The sequence below is a fragment of the Rhea pennata genome, chromosome 12 (genome assembly GCF_028389875.1).
Source record: "Rhea pennata isolate bPtePen1 chromosome 12, bPtePen1.pri, whole genome shotgun sequence".
In the NCBI taxonomy this organism is placed as follows: Eukaryota; Metazoa; Chordata; class Aves; order Rheiformes; family Rheidae; genus Rhea; species Rhea pennata.
Window position 1 is genome coordinate 24,593,250 of NC_084674.1, and position 19,922 is coordinate 24,613,171.

The window sequence follows — 19,922 nt, forward strand, 5'->3', positions numbered from 1 at the left end:
ATGCCTTCTCTTTTAAATAACTATCATGGGGAAAAAACACAGGCAGCCTCAACTGGGAAGAAATTTAACAGCCTCCTTTCAAGGCTCCACCAGCACAGACCAGACAACACGTGGAAATACTAGCTGCATGAAGAAAACCTGTGGCCAGCACAGAGAGAGTATAGAGTACTGATCTTTGCAGTGAAGACGATCCTCATCTGGGGAGCTGTGATGCTGCAGCAATACAGGCACTCATGAATACCTGCCAGGGAGAGTTGCTGACCATGGAGCTTCCAGGTATGAGAGCATTCCGGCATGCAGGGACGCTTAGGACAGTATCATTAGTGATACAGATGACTGTGGGCCCCATGCGGCAGATCAAGCAAAACCCTGCTCCCTCTCCCAGAGGGACGCAGGGTCATTGAGAGAAGAATGAGGAATGGAAGATAGTGCCTGCCGGGATAAGAGCCTGATCTGGGGCTACTTGCTGGCAAGCTGAGATTCAGCCCCAGGGCTGGGGGTGCCCAGCATTAGAAAAAAGGCTGATTTTGAAAAGGTAGGGCAAAACCAGTATCTTCCCTCCACCAACTCCTCAAATTCCAGCTCCAGGTAGGAACCAGAAACACCCTGCCAAACATACTTGCTGATATATGCCTGCTGAGTATTGAACACATCAGGAAGCCCAAATCTAGGCAGCGCCTGTGCGTGCAGGCAGAGCCAGCATGTTAGACTGTATAGGCTGTAGAAGGGCATAGCTGCAATAGCAAGCTTGTGTTTGCACAAGTTGACATATGAAAGCCCAACTTGTGTTGAAAGCACCTCAGTCCCTTCAAGATGGGGATGCTTCCCCAGCACCCACACTTCCTCCACCAGCCCTGCAGCACAACAGAGCTCTTGGGGAATAAGGCGCATAAATCCACAGGGACTAGCATCCAGCTACCTCCCCAAAGCCACCTCAGAGCCCCAAGGTTCCTCTGGTTGCAGACAGAGATCACAGATGTTAACTTACAAGCAAAACTCCTTTCTTCAACCTCGAAGCAGCAAAAGGGAACACTGTCTTCTGGCAAACAACAAGAAACTCAGATGTGCAAACAACTTTTCTGCCACATTTAATAATTTACTATGACTCAGGCAATGGGGCATGACTAGTCCTTGGCACATGCCAGCTCAAGTCCCAAACTTTGCAGATTGTTCCAGGAGAGGAAGGCTGGGGTAGTCGCAGGCTAAGTGTGAGGCAAGAAACGTAAACGTATGTTAAGCTACTGAAGTAGCACTGATGGGTGGTAACTTAGCAAGTCACCACAAATCATTTGCACAGCTCCCACGGACAAGCAAGGGTGGCTTAGGAGATCCTGATGCCCCCTCTCCAGGTTTCTCTTTCCCAAAGCCAACCCAGCAGCTGGAGCAGGCATCTATGTAACCACAGCTTTATTCTACAAGGAGCCAATGCTGCCTGCTGTTCCCCTCTTCCTTTTGCTGCATGAATCCCAAAACTTGCTGTGCAAAAGGAGGAGCTGATGCACATGAGCCATCGGCAGAGCTTGTCACCACAAGCTGGATCCTACAGGGCACCCTTGGGTTCACTACAAAGCACACTAAAACACTCCCCTGTGGCTGGGATTGTTTCACACTCAAAGATACAGCTGGAGCAGCGGGATCCCTCAAAGCACAACTTCTCCTCCCTGCACAAAGGTAACACCGGCTCTAATTTTTAATGGCCCTTGCTAACCCCAAATTCAGGTTCATCTGAAAGTATTTTATTGAGACTTCAGAGACAAAGTCCCTTCCCTTTTTCATTCCCCCTTTACACCAAAATCCTTTTGAGGCAGGGCTGAGTTACAGTGGACAGGGAGGAAACAGGAGAAGGGAATTAAGATCCCAAAGGAAAGCACTGCAGGATGTTTTCCCTGGAAAGGCAAGGACATGACCACTTGCCAGTTCTGGGAGACACTCTCACGGCGTGGCTTTGCAGAGGGGCTGTTTTGCTTTCTAAACTATGCCGACATCCCGGAGCAGCCAAATGGGATGGCCACCCCTATGCACACCCAGCAGCACCTGCACCATTTGCAGCAACAACCCATGGAAGCCATAAGCATGAAAATGGGGATTGGCAGGCTCTTTGGATCCTCTCAGAAGCAGCACTCAGGGGCCCGAGGGTCTGTAAGACTCAGCCCCAGCTGCCTGGGGCCTGGGAAGAGCTGCCCTGGGAAAGGGCAGAGCACACAGCGCTGCAGCAGGCTTGGGATCCCCCAATGCCGCCCAACAGTGGTGTCCTCTGGGCACCCCACAGGATGAGGAAATGGCTTTTGAAATGTCCACCTTCCCAGTTCTGTTCTGGTTTAGGCCAAGTAATGAAAGAGAAATCACAGCACCCACTTGGTTTGTGCGTGTCACTGCTGTGTGCCTTTCCCTCATGTCCCATTCTGCTGTCCAACCCAGGCAGGCTCATTTCCCCAAACGACAAAAAAAAAAAAAAAAAAAAAAATCCCAAACAAACAAACAAGAAAAAAACAAATGATCAAATCCAAGCTGGGATGCCAAGCCATTGCTCCCCGGCTGGCATCCAGGGTGCCCCACCGTTCAGCACAGAGAGCACGCGGGGCAGCGAGGACAGGACGGAGACCTCAGGCCCCCTGCTCCAGCCTGCCGCAGGACCGCGGTGCTCCCAGGACTCCATCTCCCTGGGGTGACGCTCCGTGCAGGAAGGCAGTAGGACCTGACAGCAGTTTGCAAACAATGTCCCATCTCCTCCCTTCCCGTTCAGTGGAAGCTGGAGGGGAAGGAAGCAAGTCAGGAGAGATTTATACAAAGGCAAGCAAGCAGGGTGTTTACCCCTCTCTGGGTTACCTTGCCAACAAGCCCATCCTAAACTCATTCAACAAATGAGCTGTGGGTGGGAATGGGAGGCTCAAGGCACTGACGTACTTTCCTGCTGCTGCTGCACTCTCTGCCCATCCTTGCAGCTGGTCGCTGGCAGCCTGCAGGGGAAAGCAGCAGTGCTGCGAGGCAGCTGCTAGGGCACAGAGCCCTGCAGAAACCTGCTCCAAAATGCCCTGCTCCACAGTAACATGCTGCCCCAGAGACAGGCGATCTGCAGGTGGGCAGCTGAAACAGCCACGAATCGCGGATACAGGCTGAAGCACGTTCACATAACAAAACAGGCATGCCGAAGAAAGCATCATCCTGGAGGTCAGCAGGCACCAACCAGGGCACAGCTGAGACCGTTTCCTTCACATCTGTGCTGGGGCAGAGCACGTGCAATCAGACTGAAGCTCCCACCCAGATTAGCCTGTAAGCTCTGTCCCAGAGCAGGCCCAGGAACTGCTGCCGAGAAAGCAGGACTGCACAGGCGGGAAACACAGGGCTTTTCCGTGCTAGTCACGGGCCCCAGAGAGATCCTCCTGGTGGGAAGGCCAAGCAGTGCCAGGGAGTGGAAAGAGGAGAGTCAGCTGGAAGTGCTGCCAAGGGCACTGTGCCCAGAGGTGCCAGGACAGATGCAGGCGGGGAAGCTGCAGGCAGGGCTAGAGCAGCAGGGCAGGTTGTGATCAAAGCGAGGAGGGCAACCGCAGCTCACACCAGCAGCCAGGACCCCCCTTTCAATCATTCACTTTAACCCTGCTTTAGCCTTCCAGAGAGGGAGTGATGAACAGTTCGGAGAGGTAAATTCATCAAAAGAAGTGATCTTCCTTGGGAAAGGGAAAGACACTGCTCATCTATAGGGCCACAAGACTCTCTCTCATTGGGCTCTGCTTGGCTGGAACCAGGAACAGAGAACAGCAGCAGCAACAAGTTATGGTATTTTTTGATACTGTTCAGTAAAAGCTATTTGGACGCCACAGCTCTTTTCCAACCAGTAGCTCTCATCATGGGGCAAATGGTTTTTCCCTTTCCCTTTGGCCAAAGCCTGCTCTGAGCCAAAGCCCCAGGTGCAAAAGACTGCAGGGGAAGGAGATGTAGCCTGATTTACCCGCAAGCCCCAGGCATGACTGTGCCCAGCTTGGGCAAAGATGTATAAGACAGTTTGTACTGATCCCAGGAAACAGGTCCTAGACTCAGGCCCATCTCTGTTTAGGCACTTTAGGAGAAGTGTAACTGTTCTGTGTTTTACTAGTCAGTATAGTGGCTCCCTGGTGGTGTTGTGAAGGACTAGAGAATCCAAAAAGAGCTCTGCTTTTAGCATGGAGTCACAGAAATGAGCCAAAGGCATAAAAACCAAATTAGATTCCTCTATGGTAATGTCACTGGAAAGCCTTTGGTGGTCTGTCCATGGATTTGACAAAGCACAGAGACCATAGTCACCTACAGGCAACTGTGGCCTCTGCTGCAGTGACAAAGATGGCACAAGCCCTTTGCACGCAGTGCGGCATGCCACAAAGATCCCATTAGGATGGGTTGGTTGCAGGCCTGCATCCTCCTGACTCCAGCACCATTTTGCCAGGGAAGGACAAAAGAAGGCAACACAGAAGGACGAAGAAGACAACATGTCCCAGAGCGTGAGTCACCTCTTGCAGCCCCACACAGATCCTGGAGTGAAAACATCCAGCCTCGCAAATATGGGGAAACACACTGATGTCTGGCACTGCCCTGGCTAGGAACGAGGAGAGGATGTACTCACTAGGCAGCAGAGTCATTCAGCTGGTATTCTCGGGAGCGGTTAAAGCAGGCCTGAACCCCATTATCAGCCCACAGCCTCCGGATCACGTTGGCCAGGTCCTCTGGCATGATCCCCTGTTCCTCCGCAGTGCAGGAGAGCGCAAACAACTGGCGAGCATCATCCTGCAGGGAAAAAACAGGGTATGAACATCAGCACCACTGCTCTCTGCAGCCTTCAAAGAGCTGAAGGACACCCATGGGGTACATCCAAAAACTCCTCTACCCTCTTCGGAGTGACCTGTCACAAAAAATCATAGGGAAAAGCTTTCCAAAACCAAAGCCCTCATCTCTGTGCTGTCAAAACCATTTTCTTTGACCTCGTCTGAACAGAGCATGGAGTTACCTGTTCATAAGTAGCTTTCCCTTCTAGTCTCAACATGCAGCCCCAAATGCCAGGAAGAATCACAAGCGGAACAAGGCATTTCAAACCTGCCTTGAAGCACACTGTACACGTGAGGATCACAAAACCCAGGGATTCACTCCATTCCTAGTAGCAGAAATCACAGGCATGCCATAAGATCACCTGTCAGAACCAAGGACCCATCACTCTCCTCCCCTCCTGGCCCCAGCTGGGCATATGTGGATGGAACAGGCAGCCAGCCTGGGGGCAAGCAGAAGAGCAGAATCAGCCCCTCTCTGAACCTTGCCTGAGGCTGGTCCTATCAACAATGTGGCTCATGCCATTGAACATCAGAGAGAGGATGTGGCAGCTCGCAGGAGGGAGGGCTGCTCCCAACACTTGGCCATGGCAGCCCAGCACCATCTCTCACCATGGCGTGTGGCAGTCGCCCTGGGCAGTTTAGCAGCATTGGCCCTGTGTAAGGGCATTTTACCCCCTCATCTCAGCTGTGCTGCCTGGTATGTCTGTTCCCAGCCACTGCACACGTCTGCGCAGGGCCTTGGGGCACCTATTCAGACAAGGCTGTGCTCTGCCCTGCTCCAGCTTTGGGTCTGCGTGCTTTCACCCCCCGGCCAGTCCTCTCTCCCTGTGAGGGCACAGCCCAAGATGGTACTGAGAGATGACAGAAGTGCCCCAAACACTGGAGCTGGGACCCAGCAGAAAAGGTGAGGCCTGCAAAGGCACTCACCGCTCTGGAGGAATCTCCGAAGTCAATCTGCAGATTCCCCATGGCCTTGATGATGGCCATGATGGATTGGATGGTGTTGCTGTAGACCACGGCTTTGTACTGCCGGCATTCGTCTTCCGAGTAGCCATCTTCATGGATAATCCTGGAGGTAGGGCACAGACACAGGCAAGGTCAATACTCTGCAAGGCACCTCTGCCCCTTCAGCTCCTTCCCTTGCTGGCAATGATGTTGCCAGAGGGCCACGCTCTACTTGGTGGCATGCACCAGCCAGCAGCTTCCCCAAGCCTGGGCATTCTTACCCAGCTGCTGTCAGCCTGAGGAGTGATACTGGCTGTGGGTATCATGCCAGGAAGCAACCAGAAGGGCACAAATCTGCTCAGTGTCACACTAATACAGGAGCTAGCTTCTATTTCAGGGGACTATGTGGCCTGTTACTGCCTAGGACTACGGCTCCAAGTCTTTCCTATTACAAGGATTTGCTTTAGGGAAGGTAAATAACAGGGAGTAGTATGATCCCGTAAACCTTGGTAGAAAAAGGCGTGATCTTGCTCTGTCCTCCAACCTGCACACATCTCCTGACCAGGGATATGCAACAACAAGAACCAGACTGTACTTGCATGCTCTGCTCCAACAACCTGATACAGGTGTACCTAGGTCAGGCCAGACACCAAAAAGGCTGAGCAGTAGTAACACTGCCTGGCAGCTCAGCACCTCTGTTCTGAGGAGGAAGATGCTGTGCTGGATGTTGCATATTCCCAGCTGCTACCTCCTCAGCTGTAGCACAAAGGACAGGGCAGTGATCCTGTAGCTCCAGGGTGCCAGGGATGGATGGATGGATGTATGAATGAACGGATGGAAACCAGCCTGTGACAACCAGCTGGGCCTGCTCGAGCCAGAGCAGAAGGGCACGTGGGACTTGAAGGGCTTGGAAAGCACAGCTCTGGGCTTGGAGCTAGCAGAGGGCATGAAGGTCTCTCCAGGCTGTCCCAGCCCCACTCACTGTGCTGGTACAGCAGGGTCCAGGCAACCCAGGGTCAAGTGAGAGCAGGCGATAGCAACACACTCAAAAACACTCTGAAAGGCTCATTGAGGTGGCCTGGGTCAGATTAGTCTTGTGAGCAGGGAGTACAAATGCCCCCCAGAAAGCTGGACCAATGCTCCCGTCCAGCCTCCGCCTGGCATGTTCCTCACAATCTGTCATGGAGCACTAGCTATTTGCTTTCACAGCAGCTCTCTGCGGCCGACATAACCACAGGCATCTGAGCCTCTGAGGTCATCTTCCACGTTTGAAGATTTCATTGGCTTGCAATTAAACAGCAGTTTGCCCTAAGCTGTCTGGAAAGGCCTGTTTGCCCAAGCAGTCAAGTAATGGATTTCCCCCAGCCTGTGTTAATACAGTATCTATAATTAGGCAGCAAGGCTACTTAGGGACATTTCACACAAAAGTAACACAGATTTGGAGTTTTCCGGTCGCCTCCAGCCTCTCCCCATCCCTGGCCATGGAGTTTGGAGCTCTCAACCAAGATTTGTTTGACAAAACTGAACAGTGGCAGTCAGAGAGAGCCAAGATTGGATGGCCCTTTAAGTTCCTCCTCCACTCCTGCCTGTGGCATGCTCTGACAGTGTGTACAGGGAGTCACTGCTTGCAAAGCAGTTGTACCAAAAGGCATCTTGGTCAGCTGCTGCCTTAAGCTGCCGGGGAAGAGCGTCTCCCATTGTTAATGCAACGTGGAGCACCCCAAGGGAGAGACCTCCTCCACGCTCTCTAGAAGGATGGCTTAGCCACTTCACTTGCTAATGGCAATGTTGTCCCAGGGATTCAGCTCTGCAGGCCTCAAGGAGACTTGGAACAGCTCCTGAGGAGTGGCTGCCCTGGGAAGAGATGACAGCAGCTTTGCCAAAAGATGCCCCTGCCATGGATGTTGTCTGGCCATGGGTAACTGGAACATACCAAGTGTTTGGAATACTCATCCTTTCCCCAAGGGATGTCTAGCAGAAGCTTAGCAAAAATCTAAGAGCTGCCAGACTGGATTAGCCCAGCAGGGTGATCCAAGCCTGCCTCTTCCATCTGTATCCAAACGGCTGCAATCTTGACCTCCTCCAACTCAGCCCAAAGGAGGCCAGCTGCCTCCAGGAATGATTTGGGGGGCACAGCAACCTCTCCATGTGGCTGAATAAGCCAAGGAGGTGGGGTGTCCTGGTAGCTCAGTGCTCTGCCTGCTCCCTAAGTCTTCTGTGCAGTGCCTGGGTCCTCAACAGAGAGATTAGCAAAGCACGTGGCACCTCCAGCTGTGCTGTGGATGTGCTCCCAAAGCCATGCCTGTAGCACCAGCCTTTTCCTATGGGCACTTTCCGTTGTCTCTCTACAGAGTGGCAGGCTGCCCAGCCCTCCTGTCCCAGCTGGGTATCCCCAACCCTACCAGAGAACTTGTAGGGGTGCGAAGGGGCAGAAGACCATAGAGTTACTCACTTCATCTGTTTGACGATGGTGCTCTTCCCGGACTCGCCAGCACCTGCAAAGAAACAAGAGATGAGTGACGAGTTACAGCTTGAAGCCAGAGCTATCTCTGCACACCATCAACTAGACTCCCCTCAGACCCCCCACATCTGCCTGGGTAAGTGCTGAGATGCTAGTCTTCCTTGTCAAGTCTCAGCAGGGCAGACAAGTGCTGCCTGGCAGCAACAGCAAATGCCACGATGACCCTCAAGTGGCTGCTCAAGAGCTAACTGCTCCCAGTCCAGATGCCCACCAGACAACTCAAGGGACAGCCAGCACCATGGGGCTTCAGTGGGGGAGAGAAAATCCCAGGGTACCAAGAGCTGTGTGTGCCACCACTCTTGGCTGCAGGCTAGCCTGGGATCTTACTCAGCTCTGCCACAAGAGCTGGTACTGTGCTGGATGGTGGCGGACAAGCAATGGTTGGAGAATTTTGTGCCAGGCTGTGCAAATGCCTTGGGCTACCCTGTGAAACTTGAAGCACAAAAGGGAGGGCAGTGCAGTGCCTCATTAGCTCACTGTCAGCTAGCTCACAACTAAACTCCGAGACACTCATGTCTAATTCACCACATTGCTGTTTCCTAGTAGATGAAACCTTCCTCATGGCCAGGCAATGTGGAAGATGGGCCAAACCTTCTCTGTGCCCTCTCTCCACCTGGCCTTGGTCCTCTCAGTGCCAGAAGAGGGCTAGAAAGGGCTTGTTAGAGCTTTCAGAGTCACTGTGGTTAACACCGGCTGACAGGAGCATGGGGAGCCATTGCAGCTCACAGGCATTTGCAGCTTGTATGAACAACCATGCCCTGGTCCAGCAGCTGCACACCTATCAGACACAGCGAGCTTTGTGCCTTGCACAAGAGCTTCCAGCTCAGGAAGCACTGCCTCAGGGTAAAGCCAAGGCAATCTCTGAGCCCTGGGCAAGGACAAGTACCTCCTCTCACCCAGTCACAGCAAGCAGCACCCTGCCACCACCCAAGCCAGCTCCAGGCTAAGCTAGCCAGGCACCCTCATTACAGAAGCCTATAACAAACGAGGCCAAGTCCTCCTGGTCAGCATCTACCTGGGACATGCATGCATGTATGCCTAGCAAGCCCTTGCCTCCATAATCCGGCCAGAAGAGGTGGAAGGAGGATTGTCCAGCGTCAGCCAAGCTAAGATGTTCCATGGGTCCCTGGAGAGCACCTGCAGAGAAAGTGGCTGCGGTGATGAGAGCCAAGGTATCCTGCAGTGCCAAGGAGCAGGCCTGGCACTGGCCAAATGGATTTTTATTGAGTTGATGGGTTTGGGCAGACACTGCCCTGGGTGTCATCTCAGCAGACCAAGCCAGCTGGCTGGCTAGGGCCAGCAATGAGCTCCCACTGCTCCAGAGCCTTCCCAGCAAGCGACTGTCTCTCTTCCTAGTGAGGTACCTGCTGCTGGCTCCTGCTGAAGGACAAGGGTCAGCAGATGCTTTCACGAGCATCCCACTGGCCCTCTGCCTGCATACAGGGGAAAGCTACTAATGAAATCAGCCTCTGAAGCCAAGGCACAGTTTCACTGGGGCTAGCTTCTCCCCAGAAAGTCTGACCCATGCCAGCCCTGCTGGGCTTTCTTCTGAAAGGAAGGAAATTGCTTGCAATCATAGTTCTGCTCTTAGAAAAAACTACAGGAGCCCAGGGCAAGGAGCTGGAATACATTTCGATTCACTATTCCTGCTTCCCTAGCACAGGGATGAAATCCAGGGAGGTCTTCCCTCTTCTCCAGCCACTGTGTTTATTTCCAGAAGTGTTAAGTGTTTTACTTCCAGAAGCATGCATCACCATTACCTCATATCAACCACACCACCATCATTCATGGCAAGAGGTCTGGGAGACCCTCCAGAGAGGGCCGGCGCAATGGCTGGCATAGAAACGCTCTGTTATCACTAAGGCAAGGACACATCCTGCTTTACAAGGGGTTTCCCTTGGTCAGGGGAACAGCTTTATACCTTTATGTTGTGTTAATCCTGGCCTGTACCAGGTGAAAACTCATGGGCTTCCCAAAACAGCAGGTGAGAGAATGGATTGGGGACCCCCTCTGAAATAATGCACACTATGGATGGACAAGGAGCATCTCTGCTGTGCACTGGCCTGCCCACAGCCTGTGCCAAAACTCAAGGGAGACAGAGACCAAAAGGAGGCCGTCTCAAGATGACTGGGGCTTTTGAGAACAGTTCCACCAGTAGAACAGCAACACATTTACCCAAAGTCATTTTCTCCTGTCTGAAAAGAGGTGTCATTTCAGCTTCCACCAGCCAGCTTGGAGCAGATGCTCTAGACTGACACCAGCTCAGCTCAGGTGCCTGCACTGCAGCAACCTATCTCTGTCTCCCCTGCCACCAACCCTGGGCCTCTGCTTGAGAAGGACAGAGTAGAGCCAGCCTGTCTTCCCCTGCCAGGGGGACTAGGACTAGGACAGGCCTAGGACTAGGACAAGGCCTTCCTAATTTCTATGTGATGAGCAAGGAACATCAAAGCAAAGAAACACACAGGAGAAAGCAAGCTTTCAGATGATCTTGCAATAGCTCCTGAGAGGAGGGGTAAAAGGATACCTGCTCCATCCCAAGCAGCGCAGTGAGCCAGCAGGAAGCTTCCTTTGAGAAAGCAGAGCAGCCTGTTAATGCAAACTAGCCAAGCCCAGACTCAGGGCGACTGGGAAACGCAGCCCGCCAGGATCAAAGGAAATGGCGCTCATGTCGCTGCATGGGTCAGCGAGCAGCAGGGAAGCAGAGTGTGCTCCTCACACGCCTATCCTCACACCTGGAAAACAGAAGAGCTGTGTTAAAAGCAGCTCTTCCCACAGTGATGGCAACACTATGCCTTGCACCATTTGCAGGATCATGCCGCTGGACAGAGAACGTCTCTGGGAGAGGGGGAACACGTGGCAAGCCATCCTGGCAGGAACACAGCAGTACAGGACTGGGAGGGTTGTGTGGTGCACAGCATCTGTTACAGGACCAGGAAGTAAAGCCCTTCCACCAGCTGTGCCCCTTGCCTGCAAGCATTCCTCAATGGCTAACAGCTTCCCCATGGCCATGGCTGCTTGACCTCCAAGCACTACAGCTGTAACAACTCCTAGCCCTGGCTTCAGCAGCCAAAACTTAGCCACAACTTACCCAATTCCAGCGCTTTGCAACTTGCCAACCCCAATGCCAGAGAACCCATCAGCAGGAGGGCAACCGCTCAGCCTCACTGCATCACTGCTGCAAGGGCTGCAGCTCGCCAGAGCTTGCAGGTGCTTGGGCAGCCACTTCTTGCTAAAAAGAAGAGCTCGATTATGAGGCTGACTCAATTTTGGTTGCGTTGGCCTGGGACAGCTGGATTTGCAATGGATAAAGCGGGATGTATAATTAGGTCAATCTCATAATTGGCAGAACCAGCTTCTAAACAATATACGGACTAAACTCAGCCTCCCAGTGCCCAAACATCTGCTACCAGCAACAGCCACCAGGCCAAATTCCTAGAGACAACAGCACTGTGACCACAACTCTGCTCAGGGCCACGGCGTAAGTCTGTTGCCCTGGACACCATGGCCCCTCTGCCAGAGGAGAGGGCTCTTGCCCTTGCCCGCATCCATCTGCTCAGCAATTGGCATGTGGGTCTGACAACAGGTTTGAGGAGCAGCAATAAGCAATGGAAGAGAAATTTGGGGAAGTAGCATCAGCTATCAGGGGCTTCCATCTGTGTTGCAATAATGGATACGGCTCGCCCAAAATGCTGCATTAGAGCATCACCACACAGCTTTTGGCTCCCTCACCTGGAGCCAGTAATTAGACAAATAAGCCCCTGAATCCAGCTTATCTTGTTTCACTAGGGCTTAGCAACAGGCACTCCTTTATTCTCTCCTGGCATGCCAAGATCTCTATGCTCCCCTGCAGCCGGCACCAACAGCACAGGATCTGGCTCCCTGGACCAAATCTGCAGCAGGATTTCTTGGCTGTGGCACAAGAAGCATCTGCAGATGCCACAGGAAGAGCAAACATGAGCTGCACCACACCATGCCCACCACTCAAGCCAACAACCGCAAAAACACAGAGATGCTCACGCCATCAGCCACAGGCAGGAGACAGCACACACTAGCGCAATGGAGCCTGAAACAGAGCATACTGGGGAAATTCAGAAACAAGACTGCCACCTCCTTCAAATGGCTTTAATTGCTCCCTGCGATATAAGCCACCCACAGTTTTCTTTTTAAACGGCAAGCACTTGAAAAATGTTAGAGCACACAAAGGTAGACATCCCTTTGCTAGAGCAGATGCAGCACCACGGTGGCTGTCACTCTAATGACTCTCTCTCATGAGCCTGGCCTGCCTGCAGCCATATCTAGGCACCGAACTGGACTCTTCCCCCAGCTTGGCTGACCCCCAAATCTCCAAACCCACATTTGCAAGCAGAGATCCCTAGTACTTCCAGTCTGGGCAATCCAGAAACACAGACCGCTTGCAGAGGGAGCTGCAAGTCCCACTGGGTACCAGCTGCAGGGAAAGCCAGTGGGTATTATTAGCATCCAAACTGATGAGGACCAGAACTTTTATACCTGCAGAAGGGTTCCAGCAGGTCTGGCCAGCCCTTTTTGGAGCAGCTCTAAGCAGATCCGCAGCAGCATATATATATGGGCTCTGCGATCCCTAGCTCCAGCATTGATGTTGCAAGCTGCCTTAAGGGTGCATGAGGAGAGCTCTCCCCATGCAAATAGTTCAGCCACCCTTCCCAAGCCAGTAAGGTGGGAGCAGGTTCCTGGCACACCAAAATGTGAATGACAACTCATGCAGGCCAAACTGCAGCCACCCATTCGCTGTGGCACACATCAGGGAGGCACAGCACAGCACAGCTTTTCTGCTTCACCCATGTACCTCTGTCTCCTGGTCAAGCCTATTACAGCAGGGAGCTCTGGATGGTCTGCCCCCAGCACAAGCCCTGTGACTCCAAGCATCCCATGCGGCACATGGGACCCACACTGACATATAGCCCTTTCTGCTCCTTTTCCACGCCAGCACCCTGGGATTGAAAGACTCCTTCGGCTGAGAGAGGGAAGAACCAAGCGCCTCGGAGCTCAGGACATCAAAGGTAGACACTAAAGGCAGTCCTAAGTCTGGTGGTGCATTTTGCAGTAGGGGGACTCGTGTGCCCCCTGCCCAAATGACTGCTTCAGCCTAGGGCACAGGAGGAGAGCAAAGCCCATGGTCTGTCCTCCAGGACAGACTCCTTTGGTGCTGGCCACCTTCAAACAGGGGTTCCCAGGCCCAAATCCTGAATGCCAGGGCTTCACAGTTGTGACAGATCTCCCATGCCCAGTAACTTGGACTAAATAAAGTCTTACTTTCTCATATGTAATGTTCACCACTCTCTACCACTCCTTTCCCCATAGGGACTGCAACCTCATACAGCTCTCCCTTGGCCCACAGAGCTGCAGCAGGGAAAGGCTTGGCTGCAGAAAGTGCTTGGACATCAATCCAGGCTGAGCAACACGCAGCCGTCGCTCCCTGGAGATTTCTCCCTTCCTGAGATGGGAGAGCAGAAAGCGTTAAACTGTACTGGCTTATCTGGATGCAAAAAAAAAGGAAGCTCAAAGGGGAACTGGAAGGGACAGAGTGTCCCCTCTCCAGGCAAGGAGTGTGGCAGATATTGCCCTATAACTTCACTTGTTCGCTCTCTGCTTTGGGAATTGCAGTGTGAGTCCCAAGGAAGGTGACAAGCAGGCCAACAAGAGAGGAAAGAGCCCTGTTCCAGAGGCTGCCAAGCATGGTCACCACCCCTAACACAGAGGCTTCAGCTATGAACTGTGACCAAAAGCAGGGCAATTCTCTGAAATTACTGCCCTGCTGCTTATAGACCGGGACAAAGTCGCTGCCCTGGGCTCAAACCCTCATGGTCCCCAGAACGAGTGGGATGTAACCAGGCTCACAGTGCAATGAGGCACCTTTGCCTGGGGAGCAGCGTGCTTCCTGCCTCAGTGTCACATGCCCATCAGAATAGGAGCTTCTGACCTCAACCAGAGTCAAAACCAGAATCAAAGCCCTCAGTAACACAGGCCAGTCTGGCTCCGCCAACCCATCATTGGCCAAATGCTCAGCAGAAAGCAGAGCAGAGATGGGCACTGCACCAAGCCCAGCCTCTTGACTCTGTGCTCCTTTGGCATTGCCGATGCGCTGCAAACATCTGAGCTTGCTACATGCAGGGAAAAGATGGTTTTGCTGGGCTGACAGGCACTCTAGCTGTTGGGATTTGGGGAGAAAGGGCTGGGGGCAAAGCTTGTCTGAGGCCCACAAGATGCCAAGGCACAGAGTGAATGAGCAGCTGGCATCCCACAAGGCCCTGACACACAGTTCTGTGGTGCGCCAAAATGCAGGCTGGAGGTTTTTAATCAGGGAACACTAAAAACGCAGAACAGGGGCAGACTCACACCCTGATTCAAAACCTCAGGTCCCCTTGAGCAAAACCCTAACTGCAAGGAAGTTTGCGCACCTCCTCTTCTGCTCCAGGACTCAATTTCCCCACTCTCAGGGAGTACTTCCACTGCCGCCTTTGCTTCCCCAAGAGCCAGGACTGAGGTTTACAGCACTGCTGCACAGTGCTTTCTAGGCTGCACCATTCTTGTAAGGGTGGTCCAGCCTCTGGCATGAGTACTTGGGGGAAGAGAGCTGTCACAAGAAAGATGGGTGCAAAGCTCAGCTCACCCAGCTGCAGAGACACAGAGAGAGCAGTTAGCCTTCTCCCAGGCCCCAGGAGGACAGCAGCACTCCACAGCAAGGCTCTAATGTCCAGCTGGGCTCTTAGTGGCTTGAGGATCCATCGGCACTGATCCGCTGCAGTGACAAAAAGCCCAGAGCTGGGCATGAGCTTCCTCAGGAAGCCACATTTCAAATGCAATCCTGGGCCCAAGAGGTCTCCGCATGCAGTGTTGATCACTCAAACCACAGCAGAGGATGCTCAAAGGCCTGGCTGTGCCCACCTGAGCCCCTCAGGGAGATGGCACTGCTGCTGCCCAGCTCACTTGAAGCAGAGCACACCAAGCGAGTGTCTCCAGCCCAGAGGCCCTGCTGCCTGCAGCTCCACTGCCCGCTCTCATGTGCCGCACTGCAGACAGCCATGTCCCAAGCCACGTCAAACAACAGGCCCCTGTGCTGCATTCACCCTGCCAGATTCACATCCCATGTTTAAGCCGAGTTTGGAACTGCCCTTAAAGAGTTTCCCAAGCAGCTAATAGCAGGGCTACTCTGTCTCAGGCCACAGAAGTAGAAGAGAGATTACAGAGGAGTCCAAAAATGAAGATTATGCTAAAATAAACCTGCAAAAACAAAGCCCATCATTTCAGCGGAGAAACATCAGCAGGGAATGAGGCAGTGGAGAGTCACCAAGGCAATGGCAGGAAACGGGGGTTAGAGGAACGGGGCAAGGAGGAAGCAAATGCCTTGTGCCAATGCACACAAACTAGACTTGAGTAATGCCCGTGAGCCTCTTACGAACCTCCAACCCATAGAAACCACCAAGGGCATTGCTCAGCCTACAGCTGCTTTGGAAAGGAGGCTTGAAGAGACATCTTGCTTGCAAAGACACAGCAAAAGTGCGGATCTGTGCGACGGATCTGGCAGATTGCAGGCTGCCTCTCCTGCAGTTCGCTTTGGCCTCTAATACAAGAGCTGGGTTTCTTGTACGTATAGCCATCCATAGATTGCTGGTGTCCTCAAACAAGTCACCGTTCGCTCATCCAAACAGTAGGAGATACTGAAGCTGGGTAACTTAGTTGGGGCTTAGGAGACCCAGGCCCACCTTGGTCCCAACGCTAGATCCAAAGCAAACAACAAAGATGTAACATGCCCCACGAGGCCACAGCTCACCAAGGAAATTCTTCCCAGCTGCAACTCCTGTTTTTATGTCTTTCACCAAAGGGAGAGGAGTCAGTCTCTGTCAAACCCAATATTTAGAGTCTGCTGAGGTTAGGACTATATTAAGACTATAAAGACTCTACATGTCTACATTTATCACTACAGCTGACTTCTGTGCTCCACACACAGTATAGTTTCCACTATATGCACTCTGCAGGAGCAGCTTTGCTCACCCCCAAGATAAGTTTTCAATGAAAAAAAAAAAAAAAAAAAAAAAAACAACACAACAGACATAACCAACACTGCTCCTGCACGAGAGCCCAGGCAAGTGGCAGAGTCTCTTCACTGTGACCTCCTGCAGCCCTCAGAGCACACCTCATCCTCACTGAGCCCCTGACAAAGCCCTGCACCACAGGGCCACCTTTTTTGCTGGACAATATCTATTGAGAGCAGCCACGGGCGGGTTTCTCAAGGAGCTACACAGCTCTGAAACTTCTCAAAACGCCCAAACTGTGCCACGGTAATGCCCTGGTAAGATCAAACTCATGTTCAGCTTTGGCAGTTTCCCCATAAACCAAAGGCAGCATTTGACCTGAATAAAAAGGTTCTGCTCCAGTCTGGAGCGTGGCCACAGTGCCAAAGGGCTCCCAGCACAACAGGACAGTCCCTCTAGAAAGACAGGATCATGCCAGCCAGTTGTACAGCAAGGGGCATTCAGGACCATGCATGGCTCCTGCACTGCCCATGCCATCGCTGATCTCGGTGATGGGTCATTTTGAGCATCTCAGACAGTTATCAAGCCAAGACAACAACCGCTAACACTTCAGAGCATCCCAGGTCAGAACTAGAGAGCAGACAAGCTGGAGCAAAGGTTAGGCAGAACTACTAGGCACTACTCAGCACAGACCACCTTGACTGGCTGAGGCTTTCCAGTACCTGTAAGAAACCAGCTTCACACAGGCATCCTTGGGATGCCTGCAATACAGGAACAATGGGATAATGCTTTGGGATGCTCACGCAGACCCTAAGGCACAGCCTCACTGCCCAACCTTGAAAGCTTCAGTTAGAGGCTCTTGGCCAATCACTCCTGCTGACACATTCAGCCCTTAGAACAGGTGTGTGGAAGGGTTTTATGAAATCAAAGCACAAAACCAAGCTGAGCTGGTACAGGATATGTTGGTGCTTGTCCTACATTACTCTTAGAAAGCTCATCAAGTGGATGAGGACTGGAAAGAGTTAAACTATAGAGCTCTCCCCTCCACCCACCCAATCCTGCTCTTCTCCTCCTGGTGCCCCAAGGTCGAGCCAGAAAACCTCAAAGCTGAGCAGCATTTCTTCTCCTGAATTGCCTTAAAACTCCCAGCTTGGAGCCCTGCTCCCACAGCTGCCTTGTGATCAGCCACTGCAGCCCAGGGCAGCTCTCCATCAAATTAATCAGCCAGTGGAACAAAAGAGAAAATCACTAAAGAATGTCTGAGTGACAGTTTCGCACTACCAAAGTATGAGCCCAAATTCAAATATTACGGAGTGCAGAAACCAGTGCCCATATGGCACCAGGATAGGTGGAATCTCATTAGCCACAGATTCCTGCTGCATGCATATACAAGACTGCTGGGCCGGCATTTGTGGTCCACGCTCAGAGCTGACACAGGACTGGGGCGAGGAAGGGGGGAAGAAGTCAGTTTATCCCTTCAATTTTTTTCATTAAATATTACCATATAGTTTCTGGTAAAGCCTCTCCTTACATTCCTCCAAAGGGCTTAGTGTTCAGGGACTGTATGCCTTGATAACAGCCAAATTCCACTTTCCTAAAGGTGGATGTTTCCTAAAGGAAAACTCAGGAGCAGCTGTGTTCCCATGTGTTCCTGTGTGCTGTGTTCCTGACCGTGAAACTGAGGCATGTGACAATTTAGGGCCCTGCTTACAAGTTTTTCCAGGATAGGACATCTATCATTTGGTCCCAGTCTCAGGTTCTGCCTGATCTTTCTCCCCTAAGTGCACAAATGCACAAAGCATTTTTTCCTGCACGATGGCATTTCCAAAAGGGAAGGCTTTAAGAGGAACAACTGCATACTGCACTTTCATCTCCACATTTCCCACTTGGGCTGAGCCTCAGGGACACAGCTGCCAGCCCCATACCTGCAAGGCTGCACTCTAAGCAAATTGCAGAGACAGGCCATTTCCCTTGCAAACTTCCCCTGCAGGCTCCTGTCCTGCTTAGTGGTTTCCTCCATTAGTCTCATTTGCTTGAGTTTGCCAAATGAACGTGTGTTGCTCCATATCATTTTTTCCCCCACTTTGTGCTCCAGGAAAAAACCCTCTGCACAGCAGTTTCAAGTGCCAATGACTTGTCCCTCCCACAAGTTAGCATCTCTTCTCTTCTTACTATGGTGCGGGAAGGCTTATAGAGCAAAATCGATCATGGAAGACCCTATTGATGCTTGTCCCTACCCACAGCAGCTCCGCTCTTGCGAGGGCACAACTGTGCTTCCAACTCCAAGCACGAGCAAAGGACTAAGTCAGCTCTCATCTTCATGCAAGACATCAGCTATGCCAGCTTCCACAGACTCATTGGAAAGAGTTCTACCTTCCTGACACCAAGGCACAGAAGCTTGTTCCTGCCTTCCCTCCTTCGCCAGAAGGGCCAGGAAGAAATCCAGATCTGAATTAAATGGGCAGAGGGCAGAAAGACAAATGCCCCTGAGGAAGACGTGTATTTCTGGCTCTGGAGACACAATCCTCAGCACTGCAGCACACATCACATACTGGCTGGGAAGGAGCTCAACAAACCACCAAGGGCAATTTGGGCTGGAAAATAAAATCCAGTGGTTCAGCGTTCATCCTTCGGAGGGAATCCTGCTGCCCTTCCTGCAATCCGTGGAAAACAAACCTCAAGATTTGCCCTACAGCCTGTTTCCAGGACCAAACCCCTTGAACACAAAGTCTCTTTTACCTCCTTCCTTCCTAGCTTTCAAATCTAATTGCAGCTTGTGGGAGAGCTGAGCTTGCTGCATTGTCAACCATGGACTAGGAGTCTCTGCTGTCCCTCGAAGATGTGTGCGAGCAGCAAGGGTCACATCCCCTGGCCTTCATAGGAGCTGACAGGATGGCCTCTGGTTCCAACACAATGTAATAAATTCTTCCTGTTGGCTCTTCACATTCTCTGTGCTTAAATCTCCCATTCGCTTTACTGGCCCATGAACTTGCCATGAAACCTGAGCCACTCCAGCCCTTTCTCCTTCTCCTCCACCACAAGTCCCGGAGATAGGTGCTGACCCAGGTATCCCAGCAGTTTCACCCACCGCAGAACCCCCCACATCCACCTAGCAAGGCCACTCTCATCAGTCCTTGCTCCCTCCTGCAATCCCCGTGTTCACTAAGCATCTGGTACTAGGCAGTGTGCTGCCAGTGAGCCACCCTGCTCCCACGACCTCTTCCAAGCACAGCAGCACAAACATGGGTTCCTATATGATTGCTGAAACACCTCTGTTTAGTACCTTTGCTTTCAGAATAGCTACAGGATTCTGCTGCGAGATCTGCCCACTGGTCTCCCCCTTACACCAGGCAGGAGGCCATACACTATATCCTAATACTCTGCAGACCCCTTCAGCAGGGCCCAGTAAACATCTGTAGCATCTTTCTTCTGTTACGGGACTCCCTGGATGACATGTGTTTTTCATTTTGCCTAAAATATACTATTTGGCTGGAATTTTACAAGCTTGACCCGAAGGAAATAAAATTGCATTTGGTTTGGAAACATGGATCAGATTTCTTTCTTTCCACTCAGAGCCTCTCCCAAGTTTTAAAGGCTGTCTCCTTCAGAAAAAGCTTTCTCTGCAGGGAACCAGAGCTGTGCAAAAAATAA

The 19,922-nt window shown here is 52.1% G+C and overlaps 1 protein-coding gene across 1 annotated transcript in view; it reads right to left on the bottom strand.

Moving 5' to 3' along the window:
* Positions 1-19,922, bottom strand: part of GNAI2 (G protein subunit alpha i2) — a 55,864-nt gene that overhangs the window by 14,571 nt on the left and 21,371 nt on the right. Inside the window, exons 2-4 of the mRNA XM_062585824.1 lie at positions 8,191-8,233; positions 5,721-5,862; positions 4,595-4,755 (exon numbers count right to left, since the gene is read on the bottom strand). Of these exons, the coding sequence (XP_062441808.1) occupies positions 4,595-4,755; positions 5,721-5,862; positions 8,191-8,233 (346 nt within the window). The remainder of the gene's footprint in view (positions 1-4,594; positions 4,756-5,720; positions 5,863-8,190; positions 8,234-19,922) is intronic.